Source organism: Ovis aries, chromosome 8 (genome assembly GCF_016772045.2).
Source record: "Ovis aries strain OAR_USU_Benz2616 breed Rambouillet chromosome 8, ARS-UI_Ramb_v3.0, whole genome shotgun sequence".
Taxonomy (NCBI): domain Eukaryota; kingdom Metazoa; phylum Chordata; class Mammalia; order Artiodactyla; family Bovidae; genus Ovis; species Ovis aries.
The window spans coordinates 83,121,759-83,140,120 of NC_056061.1; the positions used below are offsets into that span (position 1 = coordinate 83,121,759).

The following is an 18,362-nucleotide window of genomic DNA, read 5'->3' on the forward strand; positions in this document are numbered from 1 at the left end:
GGAAGCTTTCAGATGCAAAACTGAAAGCTAAAGTAGCCAGAACTTTGAATAATATACTGAAACAAATTCCAGAAAAGAACGATTGTCTCTGAGGGCTCCGGGAATTGAACTACTTCTGTAAATTTACTTCTGATATTATTTACAGTCAGTCAGTGGGCGAAGTGCTTAACTGGGTGTTGAAAAATCTGGGAAAAGGACATGGTTCCCAGGCTCAAGGAGCATGTATTGTGTTCCATTCCCATCACTTTGGTTTTCCAAGTCAGTAGCTGCTGACGGCATTCGTAATCTCGGTTCTGATGGTAGGAACTCAAACCTAGCTCTTGTGGAGACAGTCTGTGGTTCTTCAGTGGAAGGAGGGGAGCCCCAGCTCCACTACGGTTTTGTGGACAGGCAGGCAGAGCCGGGGCGGGGGTGGGGAATGGGGCTTCTCACGCCACAGTCTCGAAAGGGCCTCTACTGGTCAACATGCTTGTGTGATTCAGCATCTAGGAGTAATTAAACCAGAAGGCTGTGCCTCGCAACTAACCACTCAGATTTTACCTCCTCATATTACACTCATGCGCCTGCGTGTGCATGCACACACACACACACACACACACACATACACACTGGTTTGCTAGGGCTGCCACGACAAAATACCACAGACTGGGTGGCTTAAACAATTGAAATGTATTTTTCACAGTTCTAGAGGCTGGAACTTGCCTGGTAGCTCAGACGGTAAAGAATCCGCCTGCAATTTGGGAAACCTGGGTTCGATCCCTGGGTCAGGAAGATCCCCTGGAGGAGGAAATGGCAACCCACTCCAGTATTCTTGCCTGCAGAATCCCAAGGACAGAGGAGTGTGGCGGGCTACACGGGGTCGCAAAGAGACACAACTGAGCGGCTAAGCACAGAGCGTAGCAGGCCAAGATGGAGGTGTCTGCGGGTTTGGGTTCTCCTGAGGCCTCGCCCCTTGGCTTGCAGAACGGCCGCCTTCCCGCGGTGCCCCCACAGGGCCTTTCCTCTGCGGTGCACGTCCCTGGGGTCTCTCTGGGTGTCCTAACCTCCTCTTCTCATAACGACACTGGCTCTCACCGCGTCACAGAGCATCCCGCATCCCAACAGCCTCATTTTAGCTGCATCACCTCACACCAGGCCTCTCGAGACACCGTCATGTCCTAAGGCACTTCATTCGAGTTAAGGATTTGGCATATGGGTTTGTGTGTGTGTGTGTGTGTGTAAATCCATAGACATATATTTCACTGACAGGAAGTATGTCTGCATTTGTTTCCCTGTCAAGGGGTTCGCGTCGGCTCTCTGCCTGATGTTAAAGTCTACAGATAACGACAAAGCGGAGAGGAAAGCAAGCGGCTCTGAAGCAGCAGACGCTCAAGCCTGAGGCACTGGAGGAGAAGGGCGGGAAGCCCGGGGGGCCCGGGGCGGGGGCATAAGCCGCTCTGGCTCTCCAGAGGGGCATCAGTTAACTGGGGTGAAAACCCCACCTTCTTGAGTGAGGTTGCTCAAGTTCTTATTCAGAAATAATGGCCCAAGAGGAAATTTTGGCGGTTCTTCTCTTCCTTCTCCTTCTCAAAGTCTCCTGAATGTGATCAGGCAGATGGGACTTCCTTAAACAAAAGTCACTCAGTTCCCATTTTCTCTAATTGAAAGCATTTCACAGAAAAAGCCAGGCTACCAGATAAATATGTGAGACATTTCTCAACTGAGGGGGGGAATTCTGTGGATAACCAGGGACTCTGAGAGCAGGATAGAGGATGTTTGCCTAAATCCAACAACGGGAATTAATTCACAAATTCAACGGACTGTGCTATGGAATCTATTCAACACTCGAGTCTGCGGGAACGTCTCCCAGATTTGTCTAGCTGATCTTTGCTCATCCTCCACAGCGGAGTGCTTCTGGAGCCAGCCAGAGGGGCTCATGGCCTTCTCCCCGCTCCCGAGAGGGGCTGGCGCCATCGCTGCAGGAGGTGCTACCTTCCTGCTGGCCGTGGAGGGAGGGGCAGACAGGGTTTCAAAACGAAAACATGCACAGTCCACCCAGGAACAGACAGTGGGACAACGTGACATGGAAATCCTGAAACTGGAACTGTCAGTGAGAATGGCCAAAGATGGAAGACATCGACCCCTGCAGACAAGAGTCCTCCAGGCAGACGTCGGCACGAGCAGCCCGGGTGCAGGCCGCCGGTGTCCTTCCAGTCCTAAGCGGGATACCTCCCTTCCTGTGGGTTTTGATTTTGTGGTTCGTTTGCCTTCCTGCATTACTTTTGCTTGTTTGGTTAGTTTTAGTCACGATGGGTTGAAAGACGTTAAGGAAGGAAGGGAGCTTCTACGGTATCTCAGCAATCATCTCTGGACATGGAGATTACAAATTTTGCTCAAAATTCACTCTATGAGTTAAACATATAAATATTTCCTGTACTGCTTTTTTTTTTTTTCTCAAGAAAGGGATTTACTTCTTCCCCTGAAAAAGAAGCCAAATCTGGGACCCAGAGTCACACGGGAGCCCAAGTCTCCCCTGAGGAACGTGGGGACCCGTGTGGCATGGCTGTGACCGTCAAACAGCCGAGGGTCCCCCACTGTCTTCCTGGGGAGCCTGCCTGGTGTCTCTCAACGGGTCTCCAGGGGTCTGTGGCTCAACAGATGAATGGTGGTCATTTCCTGTTACACAGACTTTAAGTGAATGATAACTTGTTTTAAGTTGTTCCTCCATATTTATTGGGTTTCCCAGGTGGCCCAGTGGTAAAGAGACTGCCTGCCAATGCAGGAGCCACAGGAGGCATGGGTTTGATGCCTGGGTCAGGAAACTCCCCTGGAGGAGGAAATGGCAACCCACTCCAGTGTTCTTGCCTGGGAAATCCCGTGAACAGAGGAGCCTGGTGGGCTGCAGTCTGTGGGGTTGTTGCAAGGAGCTGGACACAACTGAGTGACTGAACACATGTGCAGCCATATTTATTGGGAATCTGTCACCAACACTTGTCTATATTGTTAATCTACTTTTTGACTTGGCACAAAATTATAGTTATTCTCAAGTCAGCATGTTAACACTTCACGGTGATCAAAACCCCTCCTTAGGACTTTTAGGTGACTGCTGCTCAAGCAAGGCTGATAGGGAGGCCCTGGGGGACAGCGTAGGCAGAGCTTTGCTTCTATCTCTGTCAGGGCAGGGGCTGTGTCTCATTACAAAAGCAATACTCTCTCCACACTGCCTGGCATGTAGGGGCATCCAGTTAAGGCTGGTGGAAGAAATGAATTCCTCTAGGGGACATCTGTGAGTATAGAGCACGCGGGACCTTGACTCTGCAGCCGAAGCTGATGGAGGTCCTCAAGTGGTGGCAGAATCACTAGCTGGGTTCATCCAAGTGTTGGCTTGGAGTCAGGAGGGAGGAGGAGGAAGCGGGGTCATGTTCCCGCCTGGGGGCCTTTATAGGAAGGGAGAAGGTACTTCCTACACAATACTGAGTCTGGTTTTCTCTGCGGTCTGCCTTGAAAGTCCCACTAATAGTGTGACCAGTGGAGAGAAGTCTATTTTGGCTGCCCCAGTAGACAGACTCTATAGAAAATATTTACAAGAGCTTAGGCAAAGGCCCTGAACACAGGGAGGAGAGGTGGCCACAGGGCCAGGAAGCCTTTTGGCTGGTCCTCTGGAGCCCCTCTCTCATCCACTGGTGCCCATAAGCCCGGAGAGAAATACCTTGTCTGAAGCTGCTCGGGGGATTCCTCACTGCTAGTTTTAGTGAATGAGCCCGTCTTCCCCCAACCAACAGGAAGTGGGGTGCCATGCCTGTGGTCATTAGTGATGCTATGGGGGAAAAGAAAGGCTTTCATTCCTTCACGTCTTCCTCAGAGCTGCATGTTTCACACAGTGTAACTAGTTTTTTCTTAACAGGAAGAAAACTACTCTGAGTGAGAACTGGTTCTCCCTTCTGGAATCTGCAGACCACTACATCCTTTTTCGAGGTTGCCTGTCAGGGTGGCTGTGTCTTAGAACAGCGCTGCTCAAGGCTGCCTGGACATCAGAGCCACCTAGGGGCCTCGGAATGATCCCAGGGCACCGGCTGGACCCAGGTCCACTTCTCCGGAATCTTTGGACTCAGGTATCCATATCTTTAAAAGCCCCTCAAGGAGTTCCAAGCTGAAGCCAGCGTTGCGAACCACTGCTTAGAGTCTAATAGCAGTCCTCACCGGTAATAGCTTTGATTGAAGAAAAAGTCCAAAGATTTCTTTTAATTGGAAAAAGTAAAATTTTCATAATCTTATAACTCAAAAGCTACTGAAGGGATTTCCCCTCACCCCTCGAACTTTCCATTAATGAAAAACAAAACAAATTTGTACTGAAAACAATAATGAGAAGATTCAGCCCAAAGTAGAATTTTCCAGAAAGTTATAGGCAGTGAAAAAAACTAAAGACTATCACTGAAAAAAAAAAAAAAAAAGCTTTTACAGGAATTTCCTTTTAAATTTGCTTGCAATGAGTGTCTCCTTTCAAAGGTGAATAAACAGCATTTGCCAAAAAGCCCCACCCCTGGCTGTTGCTAAGAAGCTCAGTGTCAAGGGATGGAAATGCCCCGGGCAGAGTTAACTCAATCTGACTCAATGTGGGGTTTTTTTCTTTTTACAAGTCTTTTTTTTTTTTTTTAAATTAAGAAATTAACAAATTTTTAACAGTAAGAGCGCAAGTGGGTTACAAAATGACTAGCAGCTAAATGACTGGTTGAAAAGGATTCTCTTGACAGCCAGGATGGATGGCTCATCTCGCAAACACAACTTTCTAAAGACTATATCAACCCAGTCTTATGCTGGCAAAAGAAATGTGTCTCCAGTTAGTTAGAGAATAACATTCTGGATAGTCCTGAATTACCCTGAAGGGAGCAGAAAAAGAAGTATGCGACCTAACACTCACTGAGCCTGCCCCAGAGCATCAGACAATTGTTAACCCTTTGCTTTGTTTTCAGTTCAGTTCAGTTCAGTCGCTCAGTTGTGTCCCACTCTGCGACCCCATGAATCACAGCACACCAGGCCTCCCTGTCCATCACCAGCTCCTGGAGTTCACCCAAACCCATGTCCATTGAGTTGGTGATGCCATCCAGCCATCTCATCCTCTGTCGTCCCCTTCTCCTCCTGCCCCCAATCCCTCCCAGCATCAGGGTCTTTTCCAATGAGTCAACTCTTCCTATGAGGTGGCCAAAGAATTGGAGTTTTAGCTTCAGTATCAGTCCTTTCAATGAACACCCAGGACTGATCTCCTTTAGGATGGACTGGTTGGATCTCCTTGCAGTCCAAGGGACTCTCAAGAATCTTCTCCAACACCACAGTTCAAAAGCATCAGTTCTTCGGTGCTCAGCTTTCTTCACAGTCCAACTCTCACATCCATACATGACCACAGGAAAAACCATAGCCTTGACTAGATGGACCTTTGTTGGCAGAGTAATGTCTCTGCTTTTGATTATGCTATCTAGGTTGGTCATAACCTTCCTTCCAAGGAATAAGCATCTTTTAATTTCATGGATGCAATCACCATCTGCAGTGATTTTGGAGCCCAAAAAATAAAGTCTCTTACTGTTTCCACTGTTTCCCCATCTATCTGCCATGAAGTGATGGGACTGGATGCCATGATCTTAGTTTTCTGAATGTTGAGCTTTAAGCCAACTTTTTCACTCTCCTCTTTTCACTTTCATCAAGAGGCTTTTAGTTCCTCTTCACTTTCTGCCATAAGGGTGGTGTCATCTGCATGTCTGAGGTGATTGATATTTCTCCTGGCAATCTTGATTTCAGCTTGTGCTTCTTCCAGCCCAGCGTTTCTCATGATGTACTCTGCATAGAAGTTAAATAAACAGGGTGACAATATACAGCCTTGATGTACTCCTTTTCCTATCTGGAACCAGTCTGTTGTTCCATGTCCAGTTCTAACTGTTGCTTCCTGACCTGCATATAGGTTTCTCAAGAGACAGGTCAGGTGGTCTGGTATTCCCATCTCTTTCAGAATTTTTCAGTTTATTGTGATCCACACAGTCAAAGGCTTTGGCACAGTCAATAAAGCAGAAGTAGATCTTTTTCTGGAATTCTCTTGCTTTTTCGATGATCCAGCAGATGTTGGCAATTTGATCTCTGGTTTCTCTGTCTTTTCTAAAACCAGCTTGAACATCTGGAAGTTCATGGTTCACATACTGCTGAAGCCTGGCTTGGAGAATTTTGAGCATTACTTTACTAGCGTGTGAAATGAGTGCAATTGTGTGGTAGTTTCAGCATTCTTTGGCATTGCCTTTCTTTGGGATTGGAATGAAAACTGACCTTTTCCAGTCCTGTGGCCACTGCTGAGTTTTCCAAATTTGCTGGCATATTGAGTGCAGCACTTTCACAGCATCATCTTTCAGGATTTGAAATAGCTCAACTGGAATTCCATCACCTCCACTAGCTTTGTTTGTAGTGATGCTTTCTAAGGCCCACTTGACTTCACATTCCAGGATGTCTGGCTCTAGGTGAATGATCACACCATCGTGATTATCCAGGTCGTGAAGCTCTTTTTTTTACAGTTCTTCTATGTATTCTTGCCACCTCTTCTTAATATCTTCTGCTTCTGTTAGGTCCATGCCATTTCTGTCCTTTATTGAGCCCATCTTTGCATGAAACATTCCCTTAGTATCTCTTAATTTTCTTGAAAAGATCTCTAGTCTTTCCCATTCTGTTGTTTTAATCTAGCACAAAACATTGACCTCGCTGATGGTTAAGGACTAGCTTTCCCTTGGGCTTCCCCTAAGGCTCACTGGGTGAAGACTCTGCCTAGCAATGCAGGAAACACAGGAGACACACTATTCAATCCCTGGGTCGGGAAGATCCCTTGGAGGAGGAAATGGCAACCCGCTCCAGTATTCTTGCCTAGAAAAACCCCATGGACAGAGGAGCCTGGAGGGCTACAGTCCAAAGGGTTGCCAAGAGTTGGACATGACTAAGCATGTAGGCAGCTTTCCCTTGCTGCTGCTGCTAAATTGCTTCAGTCGTGTCTGACTCTGTGCGACCCCATAGATGGCAGCCCACCAGGCTCCTCTGTCCACAGGATTCTCTAGACAAGAATACTGGAGTGGGCGGCCGTTTCCTTCTCCAGAGCTCCCCCTTAGCTGGAGGATAAAGCAACGATCCCTCAGGCTGACAGCTGAGCCCTTTCATAGTGAGGTCACATGGTGCCTTTCCACCCAATGCGCTCCACTCTGCCTCCTACGGGGCCAGTGTCCCTAAAGCCTTTCTAGTGAACAGACTCAACAGCAAGTGAGAGCCCAAGACAGTCTTTCAGACTCTGCTGGTGGTTGCTTTCCTGCCGCTGCCAGGGTCTTCCTACGGGCTAGATGTTTTGCAGACTAGCCAATAAAAGCCTTGCCACAGTCACCAGGTGGGAATCGTTACCCTCTTTCCCTTAAAATCTCTTGGAGCTTTTGTAGTCTCCTCCTTCAGATACCAAGGTTTATTTTTCTCAATACAAATAACACCTTTTCACTATCGAAGTACCTCGTCAAGTTGGGGTGCCGGGAGATGCTTATTCCGTGGGTCACCCAGGTTTCTCTGGACACTCGTGACTGAGCACAAACGTTTGTGGGGGACCTGGAGCAGAGTGGTCCAGGGCCAGGCCAGGCGGGCACTGCCCCGTGGGGACGGGGGAGGGGGCATTCCTCGTTGATACCTCCGCCACGTGGCTGAGCTCAGTGTCGGGTTGCTGCAGTGGCCGTGGCTGTGATGGAGGGAACTTACAAAACAGCACGAAAGACAGCGCAGGACCCAGTTCTCCCCTCCTCTGCCGTGGCTGCTGCTCTGTACAGGACGGTGCTCTGTCCCTGAGTCCTCACTTCTCTTCCCCCTGTTGAAACTGCCTTCCCTCCTCTCGAAGGTCCAATCTGCCTCTCCCTGCAGGGCTCAGGTCAGATGCTACTGGCCCCCCAACCCAAATCCTCCCCGTTTCCACGGAGCTCTGCTCAATGTATGTGACAGCCTGGGTGGGAGGCGAGTTTGCGGGAGAATGGATACCTGTACAGGTGTGGCTGAGTCCCTTTGCTGTTCACCTGAAGCTATCACAATGCTGTGTGTTAACTGTCTATATCCCAATAAATAAAAGGTTAAAAAAAAGCAACAGGAAAGCAAATCCTACCCCCCTTCTCTGGACTTGAGGTTAATTGCCTGCACTGGGTTGAATTGTGGCCCCTCTCCCAGCAGTCTAAGTCCTAACCCCCTGTACCTGTGCAGGTGACCTCGTACGGAAAACAGTCTCTGCAAATGTAACTCAGGTAAGGGTTTTGGAGGTGAGATCACCCCAGAATAGGGTGGGCCCTAAATCCAGTGAAGGGCGTCCTCATAGGAGAGGCCATGTGAGGACGGAGGCAGAGGCTGAACTCATGCCTGGAGCACCAAGGACTGCCCGCATCCCCAGAGTCAGGAGGGCAGCTGGAGTGGCTCTTCCTAAGTTTGCAGATGCTATCCACCCCGCCGACGCTGCAGCTTTGGACTCTGGCCTCCAGAACAGCGAGAAGATAACCATCTGTTGTTTCAAGCCACCGGGTCTGTGCTGATCTGTAACTGCAGCCTCTGGACACCAAGACGCGCCCACCATCCCACCTGATGCTTTCTTTGTTGTTGTTTAGTCACTAAGTCATGTCCGACTCTTTGCGACTCCATGGACTGCGGCACGCCAGGCTTCCTTGTCCTTCACTATCTCCTGGAATTTGCTCAAACTCATGTCCATTGAATTGGTGATGCCGTCCAACCATCTCATCCTCTGTCGTCCCCTTCTCCTCTTGCCCTCAATCTTTCCTAGCATCAGGGTCTTTTCCAGTGAGTCAGCTCTTTGCATCAGGTGGCTAAAGTATTGGAGCTTCAGCATTAGTCCTTCCAATGAATATTCAGGACTGATCTCCTTTAGGATGGACTGGCTGGATCTCCTTGCAGTCCAAGGGACCCTCAAGCGTCTTCTCCAATACCACAGTTCAAAACCATCAATTCTTCAGCACTCAGCTTTCTTTATGGCCCAACTCTCACATCCATACATGACTACTGGAAAAACCATAGCTTTGACTAGACGGACCTTTGTTGACCAAGTGATGTTTCTGCTTTTTAATTCGCTGTCTAGGTTTTCTAGGATTCCTTCTTGAGACCCATCAGTTTGCCTCCATGTTTCACATCTCACATCCAGCTTGATTATCCCTGGGTGTCCGGGTGTGCCTCCTGCAGAGCTGGGACAGTGCATGTGAGGATGTGAGCACAGAGCAGCACACACTCCTGAAGGGGCCAGCATGGCTTGCAGCAAAGCCTGGCCTCCGTGGCTGCTCGTCTCCCCCAAGGCAAGGGGACAGCCCGATTCTGGCGCAGGCTGAGGATTCTGTTGCTTCAGGACTTTGGGGTGTCCTCACTCTGTCTCTCTGGTCCATGCCAGGCAGGCACTGGGTGAGAAGCTCCTTCCTGGTGCTCCCTGTCATCCTCACTGTCAACTCGACCCACCACTCGGGTGATCTCATCAGGGCCTGACTTCACCAGGCTTTCAGCTTTTTGGGGTCAGAGGTCATCCCTTATCTGCCTGTGAATTTCCTTAGCCTGGTGCTGATGACATATATACTCATAGTCGCTGAGTATCTTCTAACGCCCTTAAGGGATTGGCCTCTGGTCATTTTGTCTTATCTGTTTGTTTGGCCTGCCCTGCCCCTGATCAACTCTCCCACTGCAGACCCTCAGCCCTCAGACGGAGCCACCCTGCTAACACCTTGATCTTGACCTTCAAGCCTCCAGAACTGTGCAACAGTAACTCTCTGTTGTTTGAGCCCTGCAGTCTGGGGCACTTTGTTACGCAGCCGGAGCTGACCAGTACCTCCTCGTAGTTCTCCTATCACTCAGCCTCTCCCTTCGCATACGCTGTTTCCTTTGGCTGAAATGTACCCCTATATTACTGCTGTGAAATCCTTGACTTTCATTGAGCACAGCTATGTGGCAGGCTCTGGGCTAGGAGGCTTCCATGTATATCCTCATTTAATTTTCATAACAACATGATATCTGGAAACTTCCTTTTCATAAAAAGAAGCATTGCATATGCAGGTCGACCCACAGGGGTATTACATCAATAAATAGAGTTCTTCTGGGCAAACGAAAGAGAGCAGTGTAAGATTCCATAATATCCCGGCGACCACGCTGCAGGAGCTGGTCAAAGGGCACGTCCATCCTCGGGCACCTCGTCCAGCATGACACAGACTGCCTCGTGGTCACCTGATAGAGGATGGCATGGGACTTCCAACGTTAGTAAGAGAAACGGTTTTGTGTATGACTTAGAGGAAGCTATTCTGGAAAAAGAAAATCCGTTTGTGAGGCCCGGTTTGAAAGACTCTTACCTCATCTGAGACTCGGGCTTGAGTGTCAGAAGGGAAGTGGGTGATTTATTGTATGTCAAGTGATTACAACAGAGCTGGGTGAGTAGTGAGTGCTAAGTAACTGCTGGCTGTAAGTATTCTTCGAAGACTCCTCCCAAGGCTGTGTGCCAGAAACATTAACTTTGGCTCCTACCTTATACGTGTGAGCTGCTCCTGTAAAGTTTATAGGACCACAGTTACCTCCTGCAAGGATAAAACCTAGACCACTTTTCTAGAGGACTGTAGCAAGTAAAGGAGGTTGATGTAACACCAGCCATTTCCTGCCCAAGCCCCAAGCCTCTGGCTACAAAGTTGGCAGGATCCAGTTCCCTTACAGAGATGCCCAGTGGACGTCTCTGTCCTTACGTGCCCGTACTTCTTGGGTGTAAACAGGCCCTTCCACGGCTGCAAAGGGAACCCTCTTCTTGACCCTTTTGCAGGTGTGTGCCTGCTCTATCTCACACAACCGGACTCCATACTGGGCCACTAAGTGGTTTGCCAGAACAAGCTGAAACAAGTAGAGAGGTTTGTTAGAAAGTTTCTGAAGTCACCCCTGAGTGGCTGAGATCAGACGCTTTGAGGGATGATTCCAATCTCATCAACCATCCTGGTAACGAAGCCCATATTCCCTGACTCAGATTTTCCCCACCGAGAAAAAACAATGAGAGGCTGGTATAGGTATCCACGCGCCTGCCGAGTGTGCAGGCTGTCATCTGAGCGGCCTCATTTCTCAATCCTCCAAACTCCGTGTGTAGCAACCCCTTCCCCTTCCTCACAATTCCGTCCAGCAGCTAAGGTCACCTCCTGTCCAGGTGAGGGAACCAAGGCTGGGGAATGTGGGAGGATCTGCCACAGGAAATAGGCAGGAAAAGACAAGCTCGGGATTCTAACCTAGGTGTCCTTGGCTTTGGATTCCAGCCATTTCCAAGTCCCCACAGAGCTTGGGCTTCCCAGGCGATGCGAGTGGTAAAGTACCTGCCTGCCCATGCAGGAGACGTTAACAGACGCAGGTTTGATCCCTGGGTCGGGAAGATCCCCTGGAGGAGGAAATGGCAACCCGCTCCAGTACTCTTGCCCAGAGAATCCCCATGGACACAGCATCCTGGTGGGCTACCGTCCATGGGGTCGCAGAGTCGGACACCACTGAGCACACGCGCAGGCTTCTCAGGCAGGCGAACCTGAGCCGGAACCTGAGCCGGAACCTGAGTTGGAACCTGAGCTGGAACCTGAGTCAGGCACCGTCCAGAGAAGGAAGGACAAGACTGCTGATGAGCACCGAGGGCCCCACACACAAGCTCCCTCCAGGTGTCCGGAGTTCCTTATTCGAAATCTGGTTTTGGTGAAGGTGTGTATAAAGCCTGAGACTTTACTTACCCCACAGGCCCTGAGCGCCGTTCACCTGGGTCTCTAAGTCAGATGGCTCCTGCCAGCCAACCGAGGGCGCAGCTGAGTTGGGATGGTGAGCGCAGATGAAGATGGTGTAGAGGAATCCCCGGGGAAGAGCAGGACAATCCAATTCACCTCAACACTAGTTTTTTGAGTGCTATCATGTGCCAGGCTCAGGGGCCAAGAGCAAACCGTGGGCTGGGCTTCCTGATTCCATGCTGGGTGGCGATTCAAGGACCCCAGCACTGCATGTGGATTGTGAGGGTCGACGGGGCAAAGCACGTGGGGGACAGAGTGGACCTTTTCCAGGTTACCTTCTAGGCCCACGGGAAGGAACGAGTCTTGCGCTTCCTGAGGCTTCAGTCTCTTGGACACAGCTGACGTGGACACTCATTCCCAATGCCAAGAAGGAGCAGTGATAATAATGCTTATGCTTGTATCATCACCCTTGCAGCACTTTGATAGATGTGAGAATCCCGTGACGCATAAAGGCATTTGGAGAGGATGGTGTGTAATAAGGAAATTAACACCCTCATCAACCCTGCTGTGAGCAGAAAACTAAGGCTGTTCTGAGTCTTCTCATGAAAGACTGGGACAGCAAACGGCTTTTGTTCCCTCACTGAACCTCCTATGTGATACACTTACTCATGGGGTTCCTGGCTCAAAAACGTGCTTTAAGGAAAAGAAGTACTATTATTTGTGTAATAAATCTTTTCAAGGGAAATAAACCTAACTGGTAGCCTGAGCCCTCGAATCGGTAGTGAATGACCAGCACTCAGCTGTCTCTCTTCCTTTCTCATCTTTGCTCACAACCTGCTTATTTCTTTAAAAGCAACTGATTTGGATGAAATGCAGGAAAGAGCCAAAACAGACTCTGAGGCAGCCCTCTGCTAATAATAATACAGATCCCCCCCAGTTGCTCCTGGAGGGGACAAATTTTTGCGTTCTGATTTGCTGTAACAGCTGTGAGTTGATTAAAGGACCAGGGGCTTCCTGTGGATCTTAGGGTTGAAAACCTGCTGCTGAATTTGGTGGCACTTACGGAAACTCGGTGACACAAGGCTTCGAGGCCATCGTAAAGAAGATGGTGTTTCCTCCCCTGGGGGTGAGGTGGCCAGCCTCATCTTTGTCCAGCTCTTCCTCGCTGTCACAGGAGACCACCCCCAACTCAGAGAGCGGCAGCTTCTGTTCGAATCTGTAGCTCGTGGAAGACCTGGAAAAAAGCAAGTGAGAATCTGATTTGTCTTCTCTGTTTGAGTCAGGAGTGCTACTGTGGACGTACTCCAGGTTAAGCCAGCGGCCTTGTAAGACCTGAGCAGCCCCAGTTCAGAGGCGGGGTCCTCTTGCCTTCTTTGCTATTCATCTCTGTCATTTGGTTAGCTGTCCATCCAGTGTCCAGACAGTACTCAGAAAGAAAGATTGAGCACTAGCAAAACTTTCCGTGGATCATTTCTGAGGAAGCAGCTATCAGTGGGTCTGATTTGACAAGGCACCCACTGGCACAAATGCCTTGAGATTCCCCCAGGTCCCCAGTTCCAAGTGGAGACTAGGTCTGCATTGGAGGTTTGGCACAGAACTAGAGATACAGCATCTTTGGTAGAGTTGAGTGGGTGCCATCCCTATGTCAGTCCCCAACTCATACAAGGACATTCTCAGTGGCCAAGGGTTTTGATAATAAAAGCCATGATAACAGATGGGGATTTCTGTCTTCATAGCTTTCTGTGGCAAGCGCCAGAAGTCAGCAGGACGTGTCAAAGGACATTTCTTCCTGCCTCATTTTAAGAGATTCCCAGCTTTGTTGTTAGAAAAAATAAAAAGCACCATACGGTAGATCAAAAGAAAAGCTTAAGGCCAGGCAGATAGTAGGCACTTAATAATGAAAAGAAAAAAATCACAAAAAGAATCGGAATTTAGCAGGCACTTTGAAGGCTGAGTAAAGTGCGGCATAGTGTTGAGACATTCCCTCTTGACAAGAACAAGCTTGAAAGTCTCCCTTTCAATCTCAGTGGGCACTCCATGTACCACAATATAATTATTGTAAGGCGTGGGGGAAAACACATTCTGGACATGCAGGACACATTCACCCTAAAAGCAAGATATGTCTGGCCTTCTGGACCCTTATCAAGCTCTGTTTTTCTATGAAGCTCCTAGCTGCAATTCACCAGGAGAACTGGGGGCAGAAAAGAACCATGGCTTTGGCAGGGAGGGGTGAAGTTGAGAGCCAAGGGTAGGCAGTGGTCCTCACCATCCCTGATTTAGGAGAGGAGGACCACTTTATCTGGATGTAGCTCTCAACTGAATAATAAGAATAATAGCCAGTGCAAAACACAGACCCATAAATATCACTTAACCTCAGCATATTTTCAAAACATTTCAAGCATCTCAGAGGCACATGGCATTGCTAACACAGAACAGCAAACTTTGATGATAGCAGGTGCAGGGAGGGCTTCTGGTTGGCGGGGAGGGAGAGGTGGAGGGCAGGAGAGAGGGCAGGGACAAGGTCACAGTAGCAGTTCTCTCATTTGCCCAGCGATTAACATAAGGCCTTGTGCTGGCCACCCGGACAAAGTCCAGTTACTCTGTAGGGCAGGCTGACCTGTCAGTCCTAAATATATATATTTGCAACAACAATTTTCTGCTTGAAATAATAAACAAGAACTATGGCTGCATTCAGTTCCCATCTCTCACATTGCCACCAGGGTACCTCTGGTTATCTGCATGCAGAGATTCAGGGCAGGAGGCTGGCAGCACCCTCAGGTCCCAAGGAAGATGATGCCCTGCATTTTTCTGTGATTTTTTTTTTTTATCATCGTGTAAATTCATCCTCCATAAAGATGTCACCCTCATTGGGAGATCACAGACTGCTCTTGGAGAGAAAACAGACATTGGCGTCTTCCTCCTAAACCTATTTTTGTGAGAGCCGAAGCACACGAAGGACCAGACTTTGATATAATGGCTGTCTTCAGCATCTTCTCCCCCAGCACGTTTTTGTTGCCAAGGAAGACTGTCTTGGCATGCTCTTTGCAAGAAGCACAGGACTTCCCTGGTGGCACTAGTGGTAAAGAACCTGCCTGCCAGTGCAGGAGATGTAAAAAGATGCGGGTTCGGTCTCCGGGTCTGGAAGATCCCCTGGAGGAGGGCATGGCAACCCACTGCAGTACTCTTGCCTGGAGAATCTCGTGGACAGAGGAGCCTGGTGGGCTACAGTCCACGGGGTCGCAGAGAGTCAGACACAACTGAAGTGACTTAGCACGCACTGCAAGAAGAGCATCTCTGGCCTGTGAACAAGACATACTGAGACGGCACTCATACTCCAGAGACAGCCTGATTCCTCTACGACTTGAAACTTTAAAAGATATGCTCCTGACACCTGCTCTCCCAGCTCCTGCTTTACCCCCTGCCAACACCAGCCCACGTTTCCCCATCTCCTCACGATGGAGGCAGCCTGGCTTTGTGTTTGTTTGCCTCGTCTTGGCTTCCCTGTAGGTGACTATGCAAACTACAAGCCAAATATATGACTTCTCCCTTTTCTACGAACTCAGTTGATGGCGGGGCACAAGGACACTTCAGCCCAGCAAGATGTTACATTTTCTGCTCACACGAAGGAAAATGCGAATCAAGAAATGGTCAATGTTTTTTTCTCCTGGGAGACACAGTAGGGTGTTTAATGCCCACCAAATCAGCCCTTGGATTTTTTGGGGGCTTTGTTTCTATTTTTGCCGAGACAGGAGTTGAAAACATAAATTGTGAAATATGATTACAAAGTAGTGACATGGGTGTCAGAAGTGACCTAGGAGACTACCATCTTGTTTGCGGCTACACTTGCTATGTGGTTGTTAAAGCAACGGAGTCCAATCGGAGGAGCACAAGGGCAGGGCCTTTCCGGGAGGGGCCTGTGCGTGCCGGGTGGTGCGGCCAAGCTCTCTGAAGTGCCCGAGGTCTTGTCTCACTCCGAGGGTGATGAGACCGGGTAGAGTGGACTCAATATGTTGAGCTGTGTCTTCAACTGATGGGCAGCTCGGAGCCCTGGAAGAGCTGCTTCCCCCAACTCCTGGAAGGACAGCCCTGGTACTCTGAGGACAAGCTTCTGTATCCTCAGAGTAGGGGACTGTGCCATGAGAGGTCCTCTCTCTGCCAAGACGAGCTGGTAGCCTGGATGGCTACACTGTCTGGTGAGAGGCTGAGAAATTCAGAGAGGTCAAAGCTCCCAGTCCCCCAGGCTAGGGAGATATAATTAAAAATGTGGATCATTAGGTGAGGCTGGTGAAACAACGTGGGGAATGCCTCTGTAGCTGGGGAGAAAAGCAGACCCAAGGGAACTGGATTCACTTTCTCAGTTAATGGACGTGACTGTGCCAGTCCACTGGTTTCTTCAAGCCACGCCGTTTCTGCCTTAGCCAGTACCCATGGGCCAGGAATCTCAAGACTACATCAGATTACACGTCTAGACTCTCTTGCTTCTTCCTCTTGCCCCAAAACTTAAGGTCTTCTAGGAGATTGTGTTATAAGGGAGGAATGTGTCCCGAGGGGACCGGCTGAATTGGCACTTGAGATGGCCGTCTGACCAGAGAGGGTGCCAGGTGCCACAGAGCCGAAAGGAAAAGACTCGTTGAAAATCCGTCTCTAGGTCTCTGCTCCCAGTTCCTGGCACAGCTCCTGACATCTTTGTAATTTCTTAAGTGCTAAGAGCATTTAGGAGACTATTTTAACTTTCAGTCTTTGATCCTGGCTCCCGGCACAGTTCCTTGGAATTTCTTGGGTGATAAGAGTGTCTTTTGTTCTCAAGAAGTCACTCTGGGTGGACTCCAGGATAGCTTCTGGGGCTACTGGGCACCAGAAAGACTAAGCCATAATCAGAAACATGGAGATTTCGGGCTCACGCTTTCATCCTCTGAGAAGGGGAGGAAGATGGAGCTTGAGTTAGTGACTGATCATGCCTATGTGATGAAGCCTCCACAGAACCCTCAAAAATATGGTGTCTGGAAAGTTTGCAGGTTGGTGAGCACACCTACAAGCTGGGAGGATGGTGCATCCCAACCCCACAGAGATACAAGCTTCTGTGTTCAGGACTCGTCTGGATCTGCTCCCGTGCCCCTCCTCATCTGTGCATGTGAGTGCGTAGTTGTGTCTGACTCTTTGCAACCGAGGCTCCTCTGTCCATGGGATTCTCCAGGCAAGAATACTGGAGTGGGTCATTTCCTTCTTCAGGGGATCTTCCTGACCAAGGGATCAAACCTGGGTCTTCTGCATTGCAAGCAGAGATTCTTTACTGACTGAGCTTCAGTCTGCCCTAATTCCAGTTATTGTCAGGATTGATGTGAACTGTAGGTACCCAGCTGGTGGAAAAACTCCACACAGCTGATGTCACAAGTATCATGTGGTAGCCCCATTACCCCTGCCAGGCTGGGCTGGGTCAGTCACTGAGAGGCAATTTGTTTGCTCAACACCACAGGGGTGGAGAGGAGCTCTATTTGGAACCCAGAGCATTTGGAGTTGTTCTTTAGTACTTCCATGTCCAGTGGAAAACTATAGCAACTTAAAAAAAAAAAAAAAAAAGAGAGGCAGTGAGAATCCAGACCCCTCTGGAATGAGGGGCTGAGTCACTGCACCAGACAGAGAACTTGAACCAGCTGAAGCCTGAAGGAAGCCTGGCTGAGGCTGAAGGAAGCACAAAATGAGCTGTGGGGGAAGGAAGTTATATGTCTCAACCAGTTAGAGGGAGAGGGGGCTGTTGGAACCATGTCTATTTTTAATGTGCTCCTTCTGTGTGCATGTGTGTGCATATGCTAACATATTTCTTCTTCTCTGTCCTTCTCTTTGAGACTTTGAACAGTGTTATTGGAAACCAACTTTACAATTCAGTCTTTCAGTTCAGTTCAGTTCAGTCGCTCAGTCGCGTCTGACTCTTTGCGACCCCATGAATCGCAGCACGCCAGGCCTCCCTGTCCATCACCATCTGCCGGAGTTCACTCAGACTCGCGTCCATTAGGTTACATGATATTTGGGCAGGACTGAGACTGAATTTGAGGAATAACTACAGCTCCTGTCTGCATCTTATCGCTCTGCTTCTTTTGCTCCCCCTTTCTTGTCTGATACTGAATGGATCAGATTTTCTTTACTTCCTTACTTCCCTGTATAATTGTTTGGAAAGCATACGTTAAAAAATTATTTTAGCCGTCATCCACTACCTCTTAAAATTTAAACTTGACCTTATGTTTTTCTAACAAAATCTAGAGATGATTGGTATGTCTATTCTTTTCTTGAACAAGTAAAAAGTGACTTAACATCTGAGCTTCTCTTCCATCTTTTATGATATTATCATCTATTATACGGAGTCCATCTTGACTTTAGTTTCACACCCTCAGTTAGCTATTATAATTATCTGTACAGCCGGTAACTATTTAGACTCGACAGTGCATTTGATGGATTTCTTTGGCCACTATTGTGTTTTGGGAGCTCCATCTTTCCTCTTGGATTCAATATCCCTCTTGTTGAAGTATACCTTTCAGTAATTTGTCAGCAAGACTCTGTGGGGGCTCAACTGTTAGACTTTATATGTCTGAAATTATCTGTATTTAACTTCTAACTTTGAATGGTAGTTTAGCTAGA

General features: G+C 48.8%; 1 protein-coding gene across 1 annotated transcript in view; it reads right to left on the reverse strand.

The window, feature by feature from the left end:
* Positions 1 to 4,598: 4,598 nt before the first annotated feature.
* Positions 4,599 to 18,362, reverse strand: part of LOC121820213 (rho GTPase-activating protein 20) — a 57,795-nt gene continuing 44,031 nt past the window's right edge. The window contains exon 4 of the mRNA XM_042253687.2: positions 4,599 to 12,966. Within this exon, the coding sequence (XP_042109621.2) occupies positions 12,792 to 12,966 (175 nt within the window). The 3' untranslated portion in view covers positions 4,599 to 12,791. The remainder of the gene's footprint in view (positions 12,967 to 18,362) is intronic.